Source organism: Nipponia nippon, unplaced genomic scaffold (assembly GCF_047370975.1).
Source record: "Nipponia nippon isolate SJK-2023a ecotype South Korea unplaced genomic scaffold, ASM4737097v1 scaffold_77, whole genome shotgun sequence".
Taxonomy (NCBI): domain Eukaryota; kingdom Metazoa; phylum Chordata; class Aves; order Pelecaniformes; family Threskiornithidae; genus Nipponia; species Nipponia nippon.
In genome coordinates this window covers 34,669-57,259 of record NW_028262399.1, presented here as the reverse complement: position 1 = coordinate 57,259, position 22,591 = coordinate 34,669, and the positions used below count along the sequence as shown (strand labels likewise).

The window sequence follows — 22,591 nt, the reverse complement described above, 5'->3', positions numbered from 1 at the left end:
CACAAATCTAAAGGAATAGGTTGATGAACAGTGAATAATTATCATTTTAAAGGTGGATCATTATTATCATGATAATGCTGACAATTTTTATTATAAATAACATTGTATTATTATAAATAAATATCATTATAAAGAAGCAGCCTTGCCTTTTCTGTTGACTGCTAATGGGGTATCACCCTTATCAGTCCCTGACTACCTGGAAATCATGAATGCATGTGCACCACTACTTAGCTTATTAGGTAGGAGGATGGTTTTTTCTATTTCAGAGCCTTGCAAGGATTCATTTAGGACGTCACCATAATGAAAATGGCCAGGCTAACTGCTTGACTTGTGACCGCACCAGGTACAGAAGGAAAATGCTGCCAGGTTTGTCCTCTTGACCGGACACCTAACCACGCAGGGTGACCAGAGCAGGATGGATTCCAGGAAAGATACCTGGGGTTTGCTGCTCACCTGGACACTACTGCTGCTCACATCCCCCTTCCCAACTCCTCTCCGGCTGCATTCTACTTCGATAAGGCACAGCATTGCTAAAGATGGTCACTTTGAGCTGAAAGAGGCACAAGCCATGCCTAAAAAGAAGCACCCTTGCTAAATTCCAAGGTTAATGCCACAGCAGACTTCGGAGCAGTTCCTATGTGCATCTACCCTGGTTTTACATCAGAAAGTGATTTTGCACATGCGATGCCTTGCAACAGGGCTTTGGAGCCTGGCTTTGCCTCATACCTCTCCTTCTGCTTGCTGGCCAGGGCTCCTCCTGGCTCTGCCAGGGTGGAGAGTGAAGTGGGGGTCTCTCAGGAGGTGCATCTGTCTGGCATCCACCTCTATTCCATGTTCTCCAAGCTCTTCTGAGTGCAGCTATGGAAAGCAAAAGCATGAGCAATGACATGTGTTGGGGTTGGCTGAGCATTAAAAGTCATGCCTACACCTGATGATGCAGTAGGGTAAACTTGATCCAAAGAATGTGCAGCAACATGGGGACTTCTGTGAAGTAAACAAGGAAAAACTACACCCCAACAGAAAATGGGCATCGGTTGTCTCCATTGGCCCTCTGAGGTCACGTGCTCTGCGACCCCTGCTGCCCTCCTTGGGAAGGACTCCTAAAATGGCATGCCCCTCAGAAGGTGTCAGACCACGAGGTCTCAACATGAAGAAGAACAAACGGTTCCTGGCTGAGTCAGTGGTGACAAGGCAAATGCAATAGAAAGACACTGACAGCCTAGCTGCTAACCACCTATGATGAAAACACGTCTCTTGCTTCATCCTTTCTGATCCTCCTCAGAGGGAAAACCACAAGAGGGAACACAGAATCTACTGGGTCAGGATAACCATGTTCTCCTTCTACCCCTGCCAGAAGTGCCCTTGAAGAAACAGCACATCTGAAACACATCTACTTCATTTGCATTGTACCCATCTCCTGCAGCAGAGCTAAGAAACCTTCCTCAGAAAAATCACAGAATCATAAAACAAGGGCTCCTGAGTACACAAGATGATCTGCACTTGTCAGTGGCAAGGGCATGAGACCGAGACTTCCACACCAGATGAGGTCCAGTGGTACGTCAGTGCCATGGAGAAAAGCCTCTGTGCAGCTGGGCAGCTAAGACACCCCTGGAGGCCAAGACACCCCTGGAGAATCATAGAATTGTTTAGGCGGGAAAAGACCTTTAAGATCATCAAGTCCAACTGTTAACCTAGCACTGCCAAGTCCACCACCATCCAGGAGATGACTGGGAGGAGTCCTGGGGAGCTACTGGGCATGGACTTTCCCCCAGCATACACATTGCTGTTCAGGTAGTTACCTTAGACTAGTCTGGGCTTGCTACCAGGGAATTCCCTGGTCCCCAGACGAAACCAATGTGCTCCTGGATATGCCAGAGAGGAGTCCTGGGGAGCTGCAGGGCATGGACCTGCCTTCAATATGAAGAAAGCTCTTCAAGTAACTAACTAGAGAGGACTCGGGGTCTGCTACCTGAAACTTCATCTATATCCAGGGAACAGCAAAACACTCCCAAGCTGCCTTGAGAGGAGTCCCAGCAAGGTACAAAGCACGGACATGCCTCCAGTATCGACAAAATGCCTGTGCTAGCAACCTTGGAAGAGTCCAGGGCTGCTCACCAAGGAATTCATCCAGCTCCTGACAAGGCCAAAACATTCTGGAGCTGCCTGGGAGAGGTCCCGGGGAGCTACAGAGCATGACCTGCCTCCAACATACACAGTGCTCAGTAGCACAGCTACCCTTGAAGAGTCTCGGGCTCCTGCCGGAGAATTCATCCATCTCCAGAGGAGGCCAAAACACTTGTGCAGACACCTGGGAGGAGTCCCGGGGAGCTACCGGGCACGCACCTGAGTCCTACATGAAGAAAACTTTTCAGGTAACTACCGAGGAGGAGTCTGGGGCTGCTACCCAGAAAATTCAGCCATCTCCAGGGAAGGAAAAAACACTCCCAGGCTGCTCCGGAGGAGTCTCAGCAAGGTACGGAGCATGGACCTGCCTCCAACATGGAGAAAACTCCTTGGGTGGATTCCCTGGAGGAGTCTGGGGCTGATACCTGAGATTTCAGCTATATCCGGGGAAGGCCAAAAAACTCCAAAGCTGCCTGGGAGGACTCCCAGAAAGCTACAGGCCATGGACCATCCCCCAACAGTGAAAACACTCCCTGAGTGGATTCCTTGGAGGAGTCTGGGGCTGCTACCTGCAAAATTCAGCTCTCTCCAGGGAAGACCAACAAATCCTGCAGCTGCCTGGGACAAGTCCCAGGGAGCTACCGGGCTTGCACCTGCCTCCAACATGGACAAAACGCTTCGGGTAGCTACCGTGCAGGAGTCTGGGGCCGCTGCCTGGGACTTCAGCTTTCCCCAGAGGAGGCCAAGACAATCCTGAACGTGCCTGGGAGAATTCCCACCCAGCTACTGAGCACAGCCCTTCCCCCAACATACACAATGCTCTTTGCATAGCTCCCTTCAAAGAGCCTGGGGCTGCTGCCGGGGAATTCACCTGTCTCCTGAGGAAGCCAAACACTCTTGGATTTCCCTGGGAGGGGTCCCTGGGAAGCTACCAGGCATGGACCTGCCTTGAAGTTTAAGAAAACTCTTCAACTAACAACCTTGCAGCATCTGGGTCTGCTACCTGCAAAATTCAGCTGTCCCCAGGAAGGCCAACACACTCCTAGAGATGACTGGGAGAATTCCCAGGGAGCTACCAGGCATGGACCTGCCCCCCACATGAACAAAACCTTTCAGGTAACCATACAGGCGTCATATGCGTCTTTTATCCAGGACTTCAGCTGGCTCCAGGGAAAGGCAAAACACTCCCATGCTGCCTTGGAGGACTCCCAGAGGTCTACCGAGCATGGACCTGCCTCCACCATACACAAAACACCTTGGGTAACTACCTTGGAAAAGTCTGGGACGGCTACCTGCTAAATTCAGCTGTCTCCAGGGGAGGCCAAAACATTCTGGAGATTCCTCCGAGGATTCCCGAAGAGCTATCGGGCATGGCCTGCCTCCAAGACAAAGAAAACTCTGCCACTAACTAACGGGGAAAGTTGTGCTGCAGCTACCTGGGACTTCAGGTGTGTGTAAAGAAAATGAAAACACTCCGTCAGATGTATGGGAAAAGTCCTGAAGTAAAAACAGGAATGGACCTGCCCCCAACATGCACCATGCTCTTTGGGTAGCTACCTTAGAAGATTCTGGGGCTGCTACCTGGGAATTCGCTTGTCTCCAGAAGAAACCAAAAGATCCCGGGAAATCCCTGCGAGGAGTTCCAGAGTGCCTCCGACATACACCAAACTCTTCAGGTGTCTCCCCTGGTGCAGTCTGGGGCTGCTCCCCAGGACTTCAGCTCCCTCCACAGCAGGACAAAACACTGGGGCAGATGCCTGGGAGGAGGCCTGGGGAGCTCCAGGGCATGGACCTGCTTCCCATTTCTATCAGCAATCAATGGCAGAGCATCAATCAATAGGATGGCAGCAGTCAGTAAAAGCAGCAAGCAATCGTATAGCAACAACCAATCTTTTAGGAATAAGCAACAGAACAGCAACAGCCAGGTTATTAAAAAGTTGTCACTAGGCAGGGAACTTATCCTCGAAAGAGCAGCAGATATACCGATGATGGATTACTTATATGGAGATATAATACTGGTATAGAGTGAATTAGATTCCAGAAAGGGCCAAAGCATCATCCCAGAGGGGAGGACAAAGCGATCCCAGAGGGGACCCAGCCATCCCAGAGGTGGGTGCATAAACCTAACCCACACCAAAAGTGAGCCCAAAGGGGGAAGAATAACGTAACAGACAGAGTGTCACTTCCGAGATGATCTGGAGGTGCCTGGATTCTCGGTCCCTAGCTGTGCTGCAAAGCGGCCAGCTGCACGTTTCAGGGATGCTTCTGATCGCCAGGCTCACAGCTCCCGGGCTCGCAGGAACGTTCTGCTGCTCAGGCATTTCCCCTTCTAAGCAGTCCCCTTGATGGCTGCTCACACCTGCCCGCTCCTGCCCTATCAGCTCCTCAGGCACCAGTGACATCACAAGCACCTGCACAGCAGAAGCGTCCTTACTGCCAACACTCCGGCTTTTTCCCATCCATCTCTGTCTCCCATCTCCCCCTGCCCTCGCCTCTCCCCAACACCTCCCACTGCCTCTCTCTGGCTCTGTGTTTTTGTGGTAGATGTTATCTTGGAAGCGGTCCGATGCGCTTTTTGACATCATGGGCCCTGCCTCCCTTCTGCTGTTAAATGCTGTTCCTGCAAGAGAAGTGGCCATCAGTCGGTGTCCCCTCTCTGCCATCTTACCTGCATCTCTCTGACCTGACAGCTGCTGGGAGCTGTCACCATCAGCCCCGGCTCTGCTTGAAGTCTCCTCCTGGCACAGGCGCAGCTCTGGCTGTGCTTGGGGCGTGCCATGCTTCTGGAGGGAGAACAGCAACACTCATAGTTACTCCTGGGCAACGTCCTGTTGTGAAGAGCTCATTTGAAGGCTGGTTCGCCACAGATCCTGAGGCTGGTTCAGGGCTGCTCACTAACCCCACACCCACCTCTTAGTCCTCTTGCAGCGAGGCCTCTCTGACCGAGCACTTCTGCATGGAGATCTCTGTCTGGCAGGAGACGGTCGGCCTGAGAAAACAATGAAAATCTTATGGTCTCTTGGCTCTAGTGAAAGTAAAGAATTTATGCTACTGATATAAACCAGTTCAAGAGAAAGCAGGATCGTGGAAGAGGAGGAAAATGTGATCGGTCTCACCCACTTTTAATCTCAGAGGAAGTTTCAAGGGTGCTTTTTTTGTAATCCCTACACAACACAAGTGAAGAAGCCCATACCTGCTTTTTAAGGAGAACTGAAAAACACAAGAGTAAGACTGTCAAGTCTCTGTAATTGCTCTTCTTTCCAGGATACAGGGCTCATTTTTTACACATCCCAGTGGAGAGCTTTAACTTAAAATCACTAAGTTCTGATATGGAAAAGCAAAGCGTCCTCCGTAAATCTTTGGAAAGAACAGTCGACTGTTCATATGAAGTGTAAATGCCATGTTTCCACTCTCAAAGGTTATAACGCTTTTGGGTATCTTTGCCATCTTCATCTTCTTTGCCAAGACTTTCCTCCGATAAGACTATAACTACCGTACCTCAACATAACACTGAACTGTTCCAATACTCTTGCAGATACTATGAAATCCAAAATGCCCTACATGGATGCCTGCAGGGTTTGCTATTACCATCACGTTTAAGACACAGTCGATCCTACCAAACCTACAACCTGCAAAACCTGAAGACCACTTCATGCAAGACAAATTCCAGCATTTGCAATCAGCACAGAGGAGCATACGTATCTATCTTGTTCTGTCCTTGCCACAACTGCTGGCTGACCTGTCATCAGCCTCCGTGGCTGACAGCAGGCAAGACTCTCATCTGCCTTAGCTCGGGCGCAGCTCCTGGGAAAACAGCCATTTCAGAAGGGCAGGTCTTGTTATTTCGGGAAAGTGCTTCAAGGAAATGCTTTTAATACCCTGGAATGTTAAGACTAAGCACGGTAATCTCACTCCAACTGCTAGCTCTGCCACAGATTACAGGAGCAATAATGGGCAAGTCACCGGTTTGAACTTCCCCACTGAGAAAACACTGTCAAATGCACACAGTTTATGCTACCACCTTCGGTAGTTCTTTTCATGAAAGATGGTAAAAATGCAAAAAAACAGAGTATCATTATCTAGCAGGTTCTCATAATCATACCCCCTCACATTAATAGATGGACACCAGGAAAGGAGTGTACATGCTCTGTTGACCTACCTACTCACTAAAACTAAATAAATTTTGTTCCTTCAAAAGCACGACCTTTCTTTTTTCTTTTTTTTTGGTTGTTTTTTTTTTTTTTTTTCACGAAAAGGCTGGCACTGCTTTCTGAATTCAAGATGAGTTACATGGAGTCTACAGACAGCTCACGATGGATATGAACTCCCCAGTCAAGGTCACAAGCAAGAAAAAAACCACAGACACACATCAAAGAGAAAACTTGTGAGCACGGACTGGAAGTCAGTGATTTGGGACTTGTAAGAAGGCCAGAAGATAACACAAAGCCACAGCAGACAAAAAGCAGCAAAGCCAAAGGCATTTCAGCCACACCAAATCTATCCCGCTTCAAGCTCTCCAACTCCCGTGTTAGATTTCAAAGGCCACGTCCACAAAAACCTGAGGAACTATGTACCTTCAGCGCCACCGAGGTTCCCCTCTCCAGGCCATCCGAGAGGGGCCTGAATCGCTCCACCCCGTCCGTTTCTGCTCTTCCAGCAAAAGTCTCCAGCACCTGCTCACAGCTGCAATGAGAGAGGATCAGCAGCCACCTCACAAGCCAGGACAGGGGTGCGCACGTGCAGACCAATTACAAAAGGAAGAGAAGAGCCAGAGGCAGAAGAGAGACTCCACAGAGAGGCCAGAACCAGTCACAAGCTCAAGGGCAGCAAAGGGCAGGATTTCTATCACCATGTACACACCTTTGGGTTGAGGCAGGACACAGAGGCTACACAGAGCCTTCACTGCATCTATCATCAGGCAAGAGACTTTGATACCAACACCTCTTGCCAGGAGCAACGCCTCCCTCTTTTGTACCCAGAATCAATGGCCAAGACTAAGCCAGCTCTAAAGAAGACTGAGATGGGAATGCCTCCTGATTGACAGTGCTCTGAGGAACAACCATGAGAAAACACTTGTTCCAAAACCTTGTCCAAACACTTCTGTTACCCTTGTTTCTGACAGGGGACAGAGGAGTGACAAGAAAGGGAGTGATGCACCTCAAACCATGCTGCCAGCAAGAGAAAGGCTTGCAGGTAAACTGAAGAAGCCACAAGGAACGTGTGGACTCGGGAGGAAACAGAGACTCCCCGAGCACCTTCAAACCCCTACTGCAAGCAAAGTATCACTGTCTAAAAGACCCGTTCTTCTCTTCCTGCCGTTTACATTTAACAATAGGAGGTATTTAAATCCCATATGGAAAGGATTATCCTGCTCTTCTGCCTAGCAGAGGGCTAGCACTTCATTGTGCGTTCCAAGAAATCCATCTTATATTCTGCTTCCAAGAAGCTGTGATTTGGGCCAGTTTAGGGCTTCGGGTAAAAAGACTAAAGTCAAGGAATTTCCCTAAAAGCTTTACCTTGAACTAGCACAGCTACAAGTCCTTAGATGTCACAGATGCCCAAATCACTCAAACCATTTTTTTTTAAACCACAGGCTACCTTTGATAATAATGACGGATGTATAACAATTCCTCTGTCAAGAGAAGAAGCTGGCACTTGTCCTTCTCCTGGTATTTCTCGAGTATTATGGGTATCTTGAATTAGAAAGGAAGTCCTACGCTTTTGTGAATGCCTTCTGCTTGCTTTGTAGGAAGAGATGTTGCTGCACTACGCCTGGCTGCCTCAACACTGGCTCTGCATTTCAGAAACCGAACCTGGAAAATCCTTAACTAATGATGCACTGAACCCCAAATCCCACCCTGGGGAGAAAAAAAAAAAAAAGAAAAGAAAAAAAAAAGCATATACTTCTGGAAAAGCCAAAGTGAAATCACCTCACTACCTGTGATGATATCCAGCATGAGCAGCTACTGAAAGGACCCAAAAGCTGTGACCCATAATGTCAGAGCTGCATTTAAAGACAAGGTCCCAGACAAACCCCCACCTCTAGCCAATAACTCAAACCCTTCTCCAACTCCAAGTCCCTGGCAGGCCTTATTCTCCTTCATGAACTGGTAGTATTAGTCACCTCTGCTGGGAAGCAGCAAGCCCCCTGAACGAGATATACAGGGCATTTGGAAAATCGGCTCTGCCACACCTCCAGCACATGGCCCTGCAGGGGATCCTGGGACAAAGACATTAACCAGAGAGCTGCTTGCGTCGCCTTTTCTCATCCTTTAGGCACTAGGAGCCAGAAGCAGTCCCCAGATTGCTCCGCTGGACCTGGCCATTGATGCAGACGCTGGGGCCAGCGCTAGCTGTTTGCGTCAAGTTTAGGAAGGATGTGTTCAACGGCATTGCCAGCATGCTGGGACAGCTGGAACGTGCCAGAACTCCCCACTGCCCTTCTGCCATGTTACCTATATTCCTGTGAGTGAAGGGCACGCTCACAGCGTACCAATGACTCAACTGGGATGTATTTTTACTTAACAGGCAGTTAGGTCCCGCTACCCCAACCTCAGTAGGCCAGAGGCTTTATTTCACTTTTGGAACAAAGCTACCGCGTATTTACAGGACGTGCTGACACAGCAGTAACAGCTCAGAGTTTTGATAGACAGACAGCCTGTATGCCAGCACAGGAGGAGGAGGGCTCCAGATGATCCGCCTCTTCTCATAGGAACAACAGCCGATGTAATTCAGACTCCAAATGCTCGCCCGCGAGCACGGCCCAGGCAGCCGCGCCCCGCCTCTCTGCAGGAAGCTGGATCTACTGTTCTGCAGACTGGGCCTGTCTTAAGAGCTGTGGGCTGATCATTTCCTACTCCGGGTGCAATACAGCAAACGAAGGCAAGGCAGAGGACGCTCTTGGAGCAGCGCCCACTCACACACAGAACACTAAGAGCAGGATTCATCTACACAGAGGTTCTGTCTACAATATGGCTGTCAACACCAAGTCCCTTTGCCTCGGACTTCCTGGACAGTCCGTGCAGTCAGGGGGTTCAAGGCTGGCTTGACACGTCCTAGAGGAAAGGCTTTTAGTAGGTAATTCAGTCACGCCCTAAACCACGACAAACAAACTTCCGTAGACTACAGTGGGAGCCCAGACCCCTCATGCAGGTGCAGACACCTGCATTCACAGCTACGATGGTTTCTACCATGAACGTCAGCAAGGAAGCCCGTGCCTGACACTGTACTTGATAGAGAACAGCAGGAGACTGTGGTCCTAAGGGTACGTGTTCTCTCGCTGATGCTGAGTAGAAAGCCGACGCGTTATGCGCTCTCACAGGATGCAGGAGACAGATCACAACCCGCATGACAGCAATAACAAATGCCTACCTGGCATTCCTAAGAGGAGGGCATCGTCCCGGTGTCTGCAGAGGAAGGCAAACACTTGTGCCAGCAGGTATATTTAGACACTGGAGCACAGAGGAGTCCCACGGAAACCTGCAGGCTGAATTAGCAAGACAAAGGCAGTTACTGACTGTATCAGGGGAAGCCACGCAATAGGTTATGCTCTTTTTCCAGCAAGACGTCCTGCAACTTTTGACTAGGTACTGCTCCAATCACCTTTTGGGTTCTTGCTGGACGACATGGGCAGCGTGGTAAGGACAGAATTGGAAGGACACCACTTGATTAAACTTTAAATGGATCAAATTTGTATTTTAATTGCTAGTAAAACAAGGACAAGAGCCTAGAAGACAGCATGCAAGGTCAGCAGAGGACCCAGCCATTTGTTTGGTAAAATACAGCCCCGAGGGACTAACACTCAGGAACTCATCTGGACCTAACAGATGAATGACATTCTTTCTCAGCCAGCTCAGAAGAGGATCACATCCCAATCCTGAGAGGCTGAAAGAAGAAGATGTACTCTATGCCAATCTGCCAAGGCTGACAGAGGATTTACCAAAGCCATGGAGAATGGCACATGGGGCTGAGAGCAGGAGCATCCTTCTCTGTTGAGAGCTTAAAGTTGCATGTCCGTGGCCACGCATACCAGGCGCCACAAGTGCCCTTGTCAGTGTTGGCCCAGAACAGCGCTATAACTCATAGACAGCAAGGACATGAAGCCTGTCAGAGGGGGCTGCTGTGGCTAACAGAGCCAGCGTGGACCGTGCTGCATCCGCGTTTCACTGCGCTTTGTGCAGGAAGGTTGACACTGCGCGGGTACGCTTGGCTTATTTGGCTTGCACATCACTGCTTGCCCGCCGCCGCTGTGACCAGATTGGCTCTTCAACACCCAAACACGTGCATACTGCCTGTAGGAGCTATCTCCTCTGGTGTCTGTTTTTTGGGAAGGAGCTGGTGGCAAATGGCTGCAAAGAGCAGGGTGGCAGTGAACTCCCCAAAGAGGCTGTGATGCCCCACTTGGGTCGTTCCTGCTAGCTGGTAGCAGGCAGTGCTCGGAGCCAGGCGCTGCTGCCTGCCACGGGGCCTGCACACCCTCATCCCGCAAGCAGAGCACTCAGCGGGGGGCTGTCGGGGGTGTCCGATCCCAGCTTCTGCCTCCCCTCCTGCTTGGAATCCCCCATGTTGCCCCCCTCCCCCGACAGGCCACCGTGCCCAGCACCCGGAACCAGCGACTCTGTGACATCAGCCCCAGGGACAGGGCCACCGCGGGCAATGTCACTACTGCGGGCACTACGTCGGCTGCTGCACTGGTGGCAGCGATGAATTTGCTCCCCCTCCTCGTCCTGCTGGCCGTGTGCTGGCCTGTGCACGGCACATGGGACAGCTGTGGGTAAGTGGCCCAAGGCTCTGGGGGGGAGCTGGGGCAACCATTATGGGGTTCACTGGAGGGTGCCCGCTTGTCCCCCGTGGCCACGCCACAGCTTCCCGAACCCCATGTGGGAGCCTCAGTTCCCTGCCAGCACCCAGGCTGCTGGCACAACTCGTCTACGGGGCTCAAGCACACCCCACGAGGTTCCCTGGCCCTGCTGTCCATGCAATGCCTTGTGGGGAGGGAAGACGGCTGACCTTCAGCCTCAACAGCAGCAAGCGGTCGAGCAGGACAGTAAGGAGTTTCTGGTTACAGAGGGACCTGCGGGCTCCGGCCCATGGCTGCTCACTACGGCACGTGGCGCGTCGTGGGGGGCAGAGATGCCCAGCCAGGGGCCTGGCCCTGGATCGTCAGCATCCAGGGTCCCTGGGAATTAGGCACAGGGCATATCTGCGGAGGCTCCCTCATCAGCCCACAGTGGGTCCTCACAGCAGCCCACTGCTTCATCAAGGCCAGGTAAGGAGGACCAGGGAACGGGCATATCCCCACAACACTAGCAGCTGCCCTGGACGCAGCACCACGCGCTACTCCCATCCCGTTTCCTTGCAGCACGCCCAGTGCCTGGGCACTCCAGAGCCCAGCTGAGAGACTGCTCAGGAGAAGGCTGAGGTCGTGCCACTGCTTCCTAGCAGCCTCCAGCTCGACATCCCTTGCGCCTAAGGCGTGCGAGGGCAGTCGCACCCTCCGTAGCGCTGCTGCCCTCTCTCCCCTATGAAGGAGAAGGCAGGGAACTGCTGGGCTGCTGCAGCACACAGCTCCGCTCCCCCTGACCCCTCTCTCCATCTGCCTTCCAGGCACATCGCCATGTGGCGCGTAGTGGTCGGGGCCACCCAGCTGACTCAGCTGGGCCCTGAGGTCCAAGTGCGCCATATTAAGCGGCTCCTGGTTCACCAACACTACAGTAATATCTCGGAGAGGAACGACATTGCCTTGCTGGAATTGGACCAGCCTGTCCAGTGCAGCTACTACGTACAGCTTGCCTGTGTGCCCGACGCCTCGCTGAGAGTGTCAGAGCTGACAACCTGCTACGTCAGTGGCTGGGGTTCCACGACCGCAAGATGTGAGTTCCCAAAAAGTGCTCGTGTCCTGAGTGCAAGCTTGGCACGCTGGGGAGACGGGCTGGGCTTCCTGAGAGCAGAGGCGAAAGCCAGAGTCAGGCTGCGGGGACGTCTGCCTACAGAGAGATGGGCCTGAGCCATTCCCCAAAGCAAGGCAGAAGGGAAACACCGGTACAATGCCTCTCACGACGCAAAGCCAAGCCCCACGGAAGGGGTTCACCCAGACAGGCGAGGAGAACTGCCAACGAGCTGCTGGGTGTTAATTCCTTTCTCTGCTCACAGCTGGAGGAGCAACGGATGTCCTGCAGGAGGCCAAGGTCCGCCTCATTGATGTCAACCTCTGTAACAGCAGCCGGTGGTACAGAGGGGCCATCCACAGCCACAACTTGTGTGCTGGCTATCCCCAGGGTGGCATCGACACCTGCCAGGTAGGAGCGTGCTACAAGTCAACCCCCGGCAGCACAGGCAGCCCTGACGCAACCGCCCAAACGCACCCCAGCACGGGCTTTGCCTGGCAAGTCACCCTGCCACCGCTGGGTCTCCACCGCTCTTGGGGCTCACCTCCCCTTCCCCAAAAAGCCCATCTAGTGCTCTTGGCAGCCCAGAGCTCCAGATCCCAACCCTGGCACCTCCGTCCTCCACCCATCCAGGATCACTGTGCAGAGATGAGAGAGCCCTGCCTTACAGGCCCACCGCCCCCTCCCAGACAAGGTGCTGGAGGCTCCAGCACCTGAGCAGAGCCGTTCTGTGCAGTGAACGCAGCTCTGGCAGGTGCTGTGAGAGAGAAGGAGCTGACATAGTGCCAACAATGGCCACCCAACAACACCTCAACGCTCTCTCTCCCGCTGCAGGGTGACAGCGGTGGTCCTCTCGTGTGCAAAGAGAACAAGGCCGACTACTTCTGGCTTGTTGGAGTGACCAGCTGGGGGAAAGGCTGTGCGAGAGCAAAACAGCCCGGGGTCTACACCTCCACTCAGCACTTCTACGACTGGATCCTGGTTCAGATGGGACTGCACCCAGCGCTAAGGGCTGTGCCAACATCACGGGCATGGAGTCATTTTCTCACCGCCTCAACCCCCGTTCAGAGGCCAAGGCCAATACCAACACAACCGGGCAGGTTTAGCTCCTGCCCACTTCCACTCCAGAAGCTGCTGAAGTTCTTTACTCACGTGCAGGAGCTCCTGCAGGTCCTATGGGGAAAAAAGGCTTGAGCAGCAGGAGGAACAGGATCCAGCGCAGCCTGCAGTGTACCACAACCCGTTCTTTCTGGGGCAATGCCTGCTGATCCAAAGGCAGCCTCAGTGTCAAAGGCCTGCTCTGTCTTGCCCTAAGTTGACTTAGCTCTTGAAATAAAGTTGCCAATTTTCACAGCTAACCATGCGTCAGTCCACTTCAGTCTCCTGTGCAAGGCAAGGACTTCCATGCCCGGCACCTGCAAAATGAGGCTGCAGGCAGACAGGAGGGCACAAAGGGAAAGAGTCACTCAAGGGGGCTGAAACCATGCCCGGTCAGAGAGCAGGGTGAGGGTGCCGTGGAAGAAGGGAACACAGGTCATAGCGGGCTCGAGGTCTTGGGGACAGCAGCTGGCAACACAAAGTGTCTTAGGCCGGCTACTGGTGGGATCCCTGTGTGTGTGTGTGTACAATGCACCGGTGAACTCGAAACTGGACTCTCTCATGACCCAGGAGACATGGATCTAGAAAGACCCAAGGTTTGCACCAACGACTCGGTAAGGAGCTTGACATCCAGCCACAGGTATGACATGGACTTCAGTTCCATACTGTTATTTGAGGAAACTAGGAACATGCTGTGCTTATGAATCTGGGGAGTGAAGGTGGCTTTATGTTTCACTAGCAAACATCCAATCCTGATCATCTGCAAAGGCAGAGAAGGCCGGGGCTGTGGTCATGTTTGTGTAAGTGGTGGTTACGTACACGTGGGTGCGGGTAAAGGCATTGCTCTCTCTATGCGAATCTGCTTTGCCGTTCACATTAACTGTGTAAGCCTGCGTGCGTGTTTGTGTACCTGGCTCTTTGGAATGCAGCATAAGTCTCTTCAACACACACACGGCAACAGCAGCAGCCACATCCATCAGGCTGGGATAGGACAAGCCTCCTGGGTGTGAGAGCCCACCTGATTCAGCTCTAGTCGACCTGAAGGGAGAAATCCCCCGTCTGCACACGTCTACTGGATCTGGCTGCTCTGGGAAGTACAAGGCCCGGTACTTCACACCAGGTTAGTGCTGCCTCCTCTCCTCTGCACGGGCAGCTTTGTGAAGTCCCCTATGGTTTGCCTGTCCAAAGCTCCAAGAGAAGAAACTGAGCTCCACCTGGGGGTTTCTGCTGCACGGTCCTTTCACAGTGATCCAACCCCAGACCAGCCCTGCCATGGGCTGACCCCGCTGACCCCTCACTTGCCCCCGCTGCTCTTTGGCCTGGAGTCAGACCCAGCCAAGAACTATGATCTGCTGCAGAGCAGCGCAGGGCCAGAGCTTCTGCAAGTCCTGAAGGAGATCGAACTGCAGAAAGTGCTTTTTGAACAGTACCTGGAGTCTGGGGACAGCCAGGTCAGGAAGGGCAGGCATCCCACCCTGCTGCCTACCAAACTGCACTCCTAAGCCCTCCTGCTACCACTGCTCCGGGCCTCTTGCTGCTCCATCCCCTTCCGTTGCTCCGTGCTGGAACCGTATCCCAAAACCACCAGACCCCCCCTGCCCGCAACTACCCAAGCTCAGCCTTAGAGCTACCCTGCAGCTTTGGCTCAGTGGCACCGCTGACTGATGGAGCACTGGGGTAGCAAACTGTGCGCTGGGGAGACTGCCAGCCCTGCTAGGAGGGCAGCTCAGGGGACCCTGTGCTCTCTGCTGGACGTTCAAGATGAGGCCTCTTGTCAAAAACCCTGACTTGCTCAGGGAGGGACCATGAGACAGCATCATCTCCACAGCCAGAACAGCTCCTTTCAAACCATCATCAAGGTGAAGCAAAGGGCATGCCCCAGTCTCCAGAGATCCCAGCGCAGCTGGAGGCACGCTGCGCACCCCTGGCTGGGAACAGAGCTGGCACCTGCAGCACCAGCACTTGCCAGGGGCCAAGAGCACAGCAAGAGGAGGATGGGATGGATGGTCCTGGCAGCTTCAGAGGCAGGACCTTGTGCGGCTAGTGCGGAGGGGACGTGCCGAGGCGGGAAGCAGCTCAGGGTATGCCTGCTCAAGCACCTCCAAGTCCTTCATGACTCCAGGAGGTGGAGATGTGGCTGGTGCTTGGCAGGCCTCGTCCTCTTGTGAGGTCTGTGGGTGCTGGGGCTGATCAACCAGGTGGGCTGCAACCACATGCCAGCCCCATGACTGAAAGGCTCGCTCTCCTCTTGCTCGTGAGCTAGTCCAGCTTTGAGTTCACTAGCCAACTGCACACGCCCACAGCGCTCCCACCAGCAGCTGGCCCCAGACACTCGCTGTTTCCAACTGCTGGGGCCCTGTGACCTGTGTTCCCTTCTGCCGCTGCTAGCAGCCAGGCTTCTGGACAAACCTCTGTCACACTGGGTACACAAAGTGGGGCCACACAGAAAAGGATTTGGAATCGCTCTCAAAAAGAAGGTAGGACGGACTGTGGTGATCAGGTGCAGGGCTCAGGCAAACAAGCAAACCAAACAGCACTTTGCTTATGGGTGACTGGCTCCTTGATCCCCCCTTCTCCCCATTTGCCATGCTTATACATCCCCCTCCTCTTCCTTCACTCCTCCCTTTCTCCGCCCTTGTCTCCTCCCAAACAAGGCACCCACCCCCGGTTATTTTTCCCCCTTGCTCCCACGTTTGCCCCATCTGTCATCAGAGTTGGTGTTTCAGGTGCCGTTAGCTAGGTCACCTTGGACTTCCATGGCATTACTGATGCGGTTTCCTGGGTACTGCTGCCCCTGCCACATTCCCCTCCCCAAAACGACCCCAGCTCTCCCTTCAATTATCTGTGAAGTGCGGCCACCTCTCGCATCATTCCCCCTTAACCACCTGCAAAATCTGCTGCTGGGACAGCAGAGTATCCACAGAAGACAAGTTGTCTTCTCTAAGGCCTTCTTCCATCTGCTCTAAGCAGATATGGGGCACCACCTTCAGCTCCATTCTCAAAAACCAAAGCAGCCTTGAGTCCAGTTTGCTTGGGGCCCAGTTCTGGTGCCTGTGAAGCCATGCGACGCCTCAAAGGCCTTGAGAAGAGCAGCTATTCCACTTTCAGACAGAGCCTGCCCTGTCACCCCAGGGACCAGCCTGCGCACTCAGCTCTGGGCCTTAGCTCTAACCCCACAAGCCAGGATGGCAGCACCAAGCTCCCGCACCTTTCACCAGCTCTGAGGCTGCCACCCTTCAAGCCACTGCTCTCTGCCCTGCTCAGCAAATGCAATGCACGTGGCTGCCTCCTGCTTTTCTCCCATGACTGCCCTGCACTCCAGCATGTGAGCAAGGCTCCACCATACAGCTGTGGAAGGCAGACTGGTGAGGTGAGGTTGATACAGGATTTACCAAAGAAGCCCTGGAGAACAGCATGTGGGGCTGAGGGGTTCAGAATCAGAACCATTTAGGCTGGAAAAGACCTTTAAGATCATTGAGCCCAATCATTAACCTAACACTACCAACTCCACCACTAAACCACGTCCCTAAGCACCACATCTACACCTCTTTTAAATACCTCCAGGTGTGAGAACTCAACCACTTCCCTGGGCAGCCTGTTCCAATGCTTGACCACCCTTTCGGTGAAGAAATTTTTCCTAATATCCAATTTAAATGCCCCCTGGAGCAATTTCTGGCCATTTCCTCTCATTCTATCGCTTTCTACCTGAGAAAAGAGACCACCCCCCACCTCACTACAGTCTCATTTCAGGCAGTTGTAGAGAGCGATAAGGTCTCCCCTCAGCCTCCTCCTCTCCAGGCTGAACAACCCCAGCTGCCTCAGCCGCTCCTCACAGGACTTGTGCTCTAGACCCTTCAGCAGCTTCGTTGCCCTTCTTTGGACACGCTCCAGCACCTCACTGTCCTTGTAGTGAGGGGCCCAAAACTGAACACAGGATTCGAGGTGTGGCTTCACCAGTGCCCAGTACAGGGGGACGATCACTGCCCTGGTCCTGCTGGCCACACTAATTCTGATACAAGCCAGGATGCCAGTGGCCTTCTTGGCCACCTGGGCACACTGCTGGCTCACGTTCATCTGCCTGTCGACCAACACCCCCAGGTCCTTTTCTGCCAGGCAGCTTTCCAGCCACTCCTCCCCAAGCCTGTAGCGTTGCATGGGGTTGTTATGACCCAAGCGCAGGACCCAGCACTGAGCCTTGTTAGATCTCATACAATTGTCAAGGAGAAAGTGCAAGAGAAGGATTAGGAGCAACAAAAGGATATGGATGAGGAGAAGTTGGACTAAAAGGTGTAGGAGAAGGAAGAACACAAGGAGGAAGATGAGGATGAGGAGGACGAAATAGGATGAAGATGAAAAGGAACAGGACAAGGAGAAAGATGAGAAATGAGCAAGAGGAAGAAGAAGAGGAGGAGGTGGACGAAGAACAGGAGAAGAAATAGGAAAAGGAACAGGAATAAGATGAGGAAGAGGAGGAGGAGGAGAAGGAGAAGAAACAAAAGGAGGAGGGGGGACAGGAGAATGAGGGGGAAGAGAAAGAAGAGGAGGAAAAAGAGCAAGAAAATTAAGAAGAGGAGGAGAAGAAGGAGGAATAACAGGATGAAGAGGAGAAAGATAAAGAGCAATATGAAGTAGGAGAAGATGAAGTGGAGAAGATGAAGAGGAGGAATATGGTGAAGATCAGGAGGAGGAGGAGAAGGAAAGAGGAGAAGGAAGAGGAGGAAGTAGAAGAAGAGGAGAAGGTGGAAGAAGAACAGAAGGAACAGGAGGATGAGGATAAAGAGCAGGAGGGTAAACAGAGTAACAGAATAACAGGAAGAGGAAGAAAAACAGAAGGAAACGAGGAGGAAGAGTTGGAGGAGGAGGAGGAGAAGGAGGGGTATAAGGAGAAGGACTATGAAGAACAAGAACGGGAGGAGGATGAACATGCAGAGGGTAAACATGCAGAGGTGTATGAGGAGGAGAAAGTGAAGGAGACTGAGGAAGAGGAAGAAGAGGTGGAGGAAGAACTGGATGAAGACAAAAAGGAGGACAAAGAAAAAGAAGAGGAGGAGGAGGGGGAGCTGTGGGAAGAACAGGATGAAGAACATGAGAAAGAACCAGAAGAGGAAGAACAAGAGCAGGGAAAGGAGGAGTATGAGGAGGAACATAAAAAGGAAAAGAAGGAAGGACAAGAGGAGGAGGAGGAAGAAGAGGAGGTAGAGGGGGAAGAAATGGAGGAAGAGAATGAACAGGAGGAGGAGAAACAGGAGGAGGACGAGTGCAGGAGGAGGAAGGGGAAGAGAATCAGGAGAAGAATGGGGGGATGAGGAGGAAGAAGATGAAGAGAAGAAAGAACAGGAGGAGCAGGATGAGGAAGAGGTGGAGGAAGAACATGAGAAAGAGAGGAAAGAAGAGGAGATGGAGGAAGAGGAGGAAGAACAGGCTAAGGAGGAGGGGGAGAATAAAGAAAAGGAGGAGGACGAAAAAACGGAGGACAAAGAAAAGGAGGAAGATGGGAAGAAACAGGAACAGAAGGAGGAAGAGGAAGAACAGGAGGAGGAAGAAAAGAAAGCAAAAGAATAGGAGGCAGAGGAAGAACGGGAGGAGGGAGAAGAAGGGCAGGAGGAGGAAGAACAGAAGGAGGAGGAGGTGGAGGAGGAGGAAAAGAAAGAGGATGAGGAGGAAGCAAAGCAGGAGGAGGAGGGAGGAGGAGGAACAGGAGGAGAAGGAAGAACACGAAGAACAAGAGAAGGAGGAGGAGGTGGAAAACGATGATGAAGAACCAGAGGAGGAGGAGCAGGACAAGGAAGAAAAGGAGGAGGAAGAACAGGGAAGAGGAAGAGGAAGAGGAAGAGAAATAGGAGAAGGAGGCGGAGGAAGCACCTCCAAATTCACTCTAGAGTGTCAGCACATGAAAATCCTTGGCTGGAGCACCTGCTACACCCATTTGCCCATGAGGATTCACTAAATCCAAGCCTGTTGGTGAAGCCATTACTCACAGGAGTCGTTCTGCGTCCTGGCCATCACTGCTCTCGGGAACAGACGGGAAAGCTCTGGATGACAAAGGCTGTCAGGATGCGCTCCAGAAACAGAAGACCAGTGCCAGAAGATCCCCATCACCTAATCGCATAGAAATAATGCCAGCTCAGTGAAATGATTATTGGAAATGAAACACACAGAACAGCACCCGCCATCGAAACTCTTTCACTGGTAGTTTTAGCTGCAGCAGAGCTGCAGGCTGACGACCTTACCATCACTGTCACAGGACCCCAAAAGAAATAATAACTGCCAAACGGGAACTCTAGCCATAGCCCATATCTATCCAGCCTTTAAAGGGAGAATAGCTCAGCCTACAGCTCTGGAGGTATACACCAGACTATGCTTATATGCTATATATGCTTATATGCTTATATGCTATATATGTCTACCTACTCGATGATCTGTCCAGAAAGTCAAAGCCTAATTACCTTTGAAAGAGGATGGAATTGGGAGAGGGAAGGGGGGAGAAAGAAAGCAAGCAATTGCTGGAAAAAAGGGAAAGGGTAGACATGCAATTAAAAAAGACAGGAGCCGAGTTATCCTGAAGGCCAGCTCAGCCCCACTCACTTTTGCTGGTGAAAAGCTGTGCAGCTTGGAGGAAAAAAACCTGACTTGGGTGCTGGGATGCACACAGGTGTCAGAGTTCAGATCTGCAACAGCAGAAAAACCTTGACACGGCTCCTGTTCACTGTCCTCATACCTGTGTGCTTGCTGTGGCTTCCTCGTTTCCCTGGCGTCCTCCCAGACTAACAGGGACGTGGCATCTGTCCAGTCCACGTGCCACGAGGAGAAACAGGTTTGACCACGAAGGGGGTAGCAAACAACTGCACCTGCAGAGGCAAAGGGGCAGCCGCACCTCAGCTTCGCAGCTGCCCGGAGCTGCCCTGAGCCCCAGGAGCCCCTGGCACCCCGGCATTTGCTTGGCCCTGGAGCCCTGCGGGTCCTGCCGGCCCCAGGGAGGCCTGGGGACAGAAGGGAAGGACAGTGGTCAGCCCCTGTGGGGAGAGCGACGGGGCTCTGTCCTTCCTTCTGGCCGCAGGAGGATGCCCTGGGCCACGCCAGCACAGGCTGTCTCTCCTCCTCAGCGCCCGGGGCAAGGCGAGGCCTGAGGGAGGCCCTGGGTGCTGGGCTCAGCACGGGCGCTGGGACCGGGGGCAGAGCCCCATCTCCTGCCAGCTGCCGGCCTGGCCCATGCCAGCGGCTCCTGTCACACAGCACAGACAGAGCCAAATTTTGGGAAAGACTTGCCGATCCGGGGCAAATCCAGGGAAGCTCCCTCCTGCCAGCTCCCCTCCCCTCCTGCCCTCTCCCCTGACCTCCCCTCCCTCCCTGCGCAGGCCCAGACCCCCTGAGCAGACCGAGGGACGGCAGAGCTGTGCACACAAACACCTTGCGCTGCTGAGAGAGCAGCTCCCGGCGCCACGGCCCTTCTGGAGGCCGTCTCTCCGCAGGCCCCGTGTCCCGGCGGGCTGAGGAGCTGCTGCGCTGCGGGGGGCAGCGGGCGCAGGGCGGCTCTGGGAGGAGAGGCCCGGGCTGCCTGAGCCTGCCCGGCAACAGCCGCCCCATTGGCCACGGCTGGCTGAGCCAATCAGCAGAGCCGGAGGCGAGCTGTCAGTCAGAGCTGGGTGGGGCGGGGCCGGAGGGGGCCGAGGCCCAGGGGCCTGAGGAGCAAGGGGCGGGAGCCGGGCCGGGGGCAGCCGGGGCCCGGGGGGAGCAGGGCCAGGCCAGGGCCAGGGCCAGGGCCAGGGCCAGGGGAGCTGCAGGAGCAGGAGCAGGAGCAGGTATGTGCCAGTGCGGATGGGCCTGGGGCAGGGGCCTGGAGGCCTCACTGCCCACAGGCCCTGCCATGGCCCAGTCCCCAGCCCTGGGCCTGAGTGCTCAGCCCCAGGGCCAGCCCCAGCAGCAGGGTCAGAGCGGTTCCTGCTGCTGCCCCGAGGGTCGCCAGCCCCAGCCCTGACAGCTGGGGGTGGGTGTTGGATGTCCGCAGGCCAGGGGAAGGTAGAGCGGCCTCCTCTCCAACAGGCAGCTGCAGGCTTTGGAGCAGGCATGGTGTGGTGGGGACAGGCCAGGGGCCTTTGCTGTCCCCAGGCCTTCGTGTGGGTCTGGTGCTGATGGGCAGCCCCGTCTCTGCTGACAGCCTTTGAGAAATGGGGATTTCCAGACATGGAAGTTGTTTCTCCCTCCTGGTGGGAGCACGCAGTGGGGCTCTGTTGTCAGAGAAGCAAGCGGGGAATGTTCCTGGCTGGATGCAGCTCCCCTGGCAGATGGCTGTGCCCCTCTCTGGGCCCCGAGGTCTGATACCTGCCTTTCCCCCAGCCAAGCTGTGCTGCCGGCTTTTGGGAAATGGGGTGCAGAGGGCGGATGGTTTTACCACAGCCGGGAAGTTCCAGTCAACCTGTCAGGGATTTTCTTCTTCCTGGTTCTTGCAGTAACACTTTTTTGTTTTTAAATAAATGTATTTTTTCCAAGGAAACTTCACCAAGGAAAGTGCAGTGTTTAGCTGTGATTGCTCTCTGTGTGGATTGGGTCTGTCCTCAGCTGGGCACACAGCAGCTTTCAGATGAGGAATGGGACTATTGCAGGGTGAAGTGAGTAATGGGGATCCCAAGCCTGTTTTGTTCAAGGCAATGGGGTGAAAATGTGCGGTTAGAGCTGTCTGTGTTGCTGACCCTTTTGATTGCAGTGCTCCGCTCTAGTTCTCTGTAATGCTCATTTCTACTGCTCAGCTCCACCAGGTTTAAATTTCTGTAAATTGATGCTACGCTTTGCAACTGTTTCTGCTTGATTCTTCACAGATTTGAAAATTGCTGGTTCGGGTCTCTCTACTTTCATCTGCCCCCTGTCCTGCAGAACCGTATTTGACTGCAGGGGCTGCAGAGTCTGTGTTTCCTCCCCGCGGTGAGGAAAATACGGACAGGGAAAAAAAAAGTTAGCAATTTTGAAAAGACCCCTTTGTGCTCATTTTCACATTCAGTGTACCTGTTGTGGGTTCTTAAATGATGTGAGTTACTCTGAGTCTTAACAATCCCTTGTTTGCATGCCTGTGCTCAGGAGGTGCCTCAGAAACTCTGTTTGGGCGTTGCCTATGCGAGACAAGGAACCGTAGGCCTTTCTGAAAAACAGCTCCTGGGTGAGTTAGTTCCTCGGCCACAACAGCAGGGTTTTTGTTTGCATCTGCCAGAGCTCAGGAGCAAACCCTGCTGACACAAGACCTGGGAAGAAAGGGAAGACTGGAGAGAGCAGAACAGACCAGTAGAGGTGCGCTGCTTTACCCCAGATGGTGTCACACTTCCTGGCACGGTGACTCTGGGTAAGGGTGCTCTCAGGGTGTTTTGTCACCTTCTCCAGTGCTCACCACCAGAGAGCCGACAGCGCTGGGGGAAGGGCAGCGCCCCCTTTCTTTGTGCAGCCCAGGAACTTGTCACGCTGCGTAACCTTCTGCGCAAACAGAAGTGGCTGATAGT

The 22,591-nt window shown here is 53.4% G+C and overlaps 2 protein-coding genes across 2 annotated transcripts; one reads left to right on the top strand and one right to left on the bottom strand.

Moving 5' to 3' along the window:
* Positions 1-800: 800 nt before the first annotated feature.
* Positions 801-20,621, bottom strand: LOC148050639 (uncharacterized). Its single transcript, XM_087741139.1, has 8 exons — positions 20,515-20,621; positions 19,828-19,957; positions 19,088-19,208; positions 9,496-9,610; positions 6,699-6,807; positions 5,035-5,113; positions 4,793-4,907; positions 801-858 (listed from the first exon to the last, which is right to left on the bottom strand). The coding sequence occupies exons 3-7, from the start codon at positions 19,203-19,205 to the stop codon at positions 4,834-4,836; spliced, it is 495 nt and encodes a 164-aa protein (XP_087597265.1). The 5' UTR covers positions 19,206-19,208; positions 19,828-19,957; positions 20,515-20,621; the 3' UTR covers positions 801-858; positions 4,793-4,833.
* LOC148050640 (acrosin-like) lies at positions 10,827-13,205 on the top strand. The gene is made up of 5 exons (XM_087741138.1): positions 10,827-10,897; positions 11,192-11,392; positions 11,731-11,996; positions 12,277-12,422; positions 12,846-13,205. Exons 1-5 carry the CDS (start codon positions 10,827-10,829, stop codon positions 13,203-13,205), a joined length of 1,044 nt encoding a protein of 347 aa, XP_087597264.1.
* Positions 20,622-22,591: the final 1,970 nt, after the last annotated feature.

Excerpts from the sequence above, each read along its gene's own strand:
- LOC148050639 (XM_087741139.1), bottom strand. The coding sequence starts at position 19,205 with ATGGGGATCTTCTGGCACTGGTCTTCTGTTTCTGGAGCGCATCCTGAC. Across the intron at positions 5,114-6,698 it reads GAACCTCGGTGGCGCTGAAG|GCCGACCGTCTCCTGCCAGA; the intron begins GTACATAGTTCC and ends TTGTTTTCTCAG. Across the intron at positions 4,908-5,034 it reads CGCTGCAAGAGGACTAAGAG|AAGCATGGCACGCCCCAAGC; the intron begins GTGGGTGTGGGG and ends TTCTCCCTCCAG.
- LOC148050640 (XM_087741138.1), top strand. The coding sequence starts at position 10,827 with ATGAATTTGCTCCCCCTCCTCGTCCTGCTGGCCGTGTGCTGGCCTGTG. Across the intron at positions 10,898-11,191 it reads GGCACATGGGACAGCTGTGG|AGGGACCTGCGGGCTCCGGC; the intron begins GTAAGTGGCCCA and ends TTCTGGTTACAG. Across the intron at positions 11,393-11,730 it reads CACTGCTTCATCAAGGCCAG|GCACATCGCCATGTGGCGCG; the intron begins GTAAGGAGGACC and ends TCTGCCTTCCAG.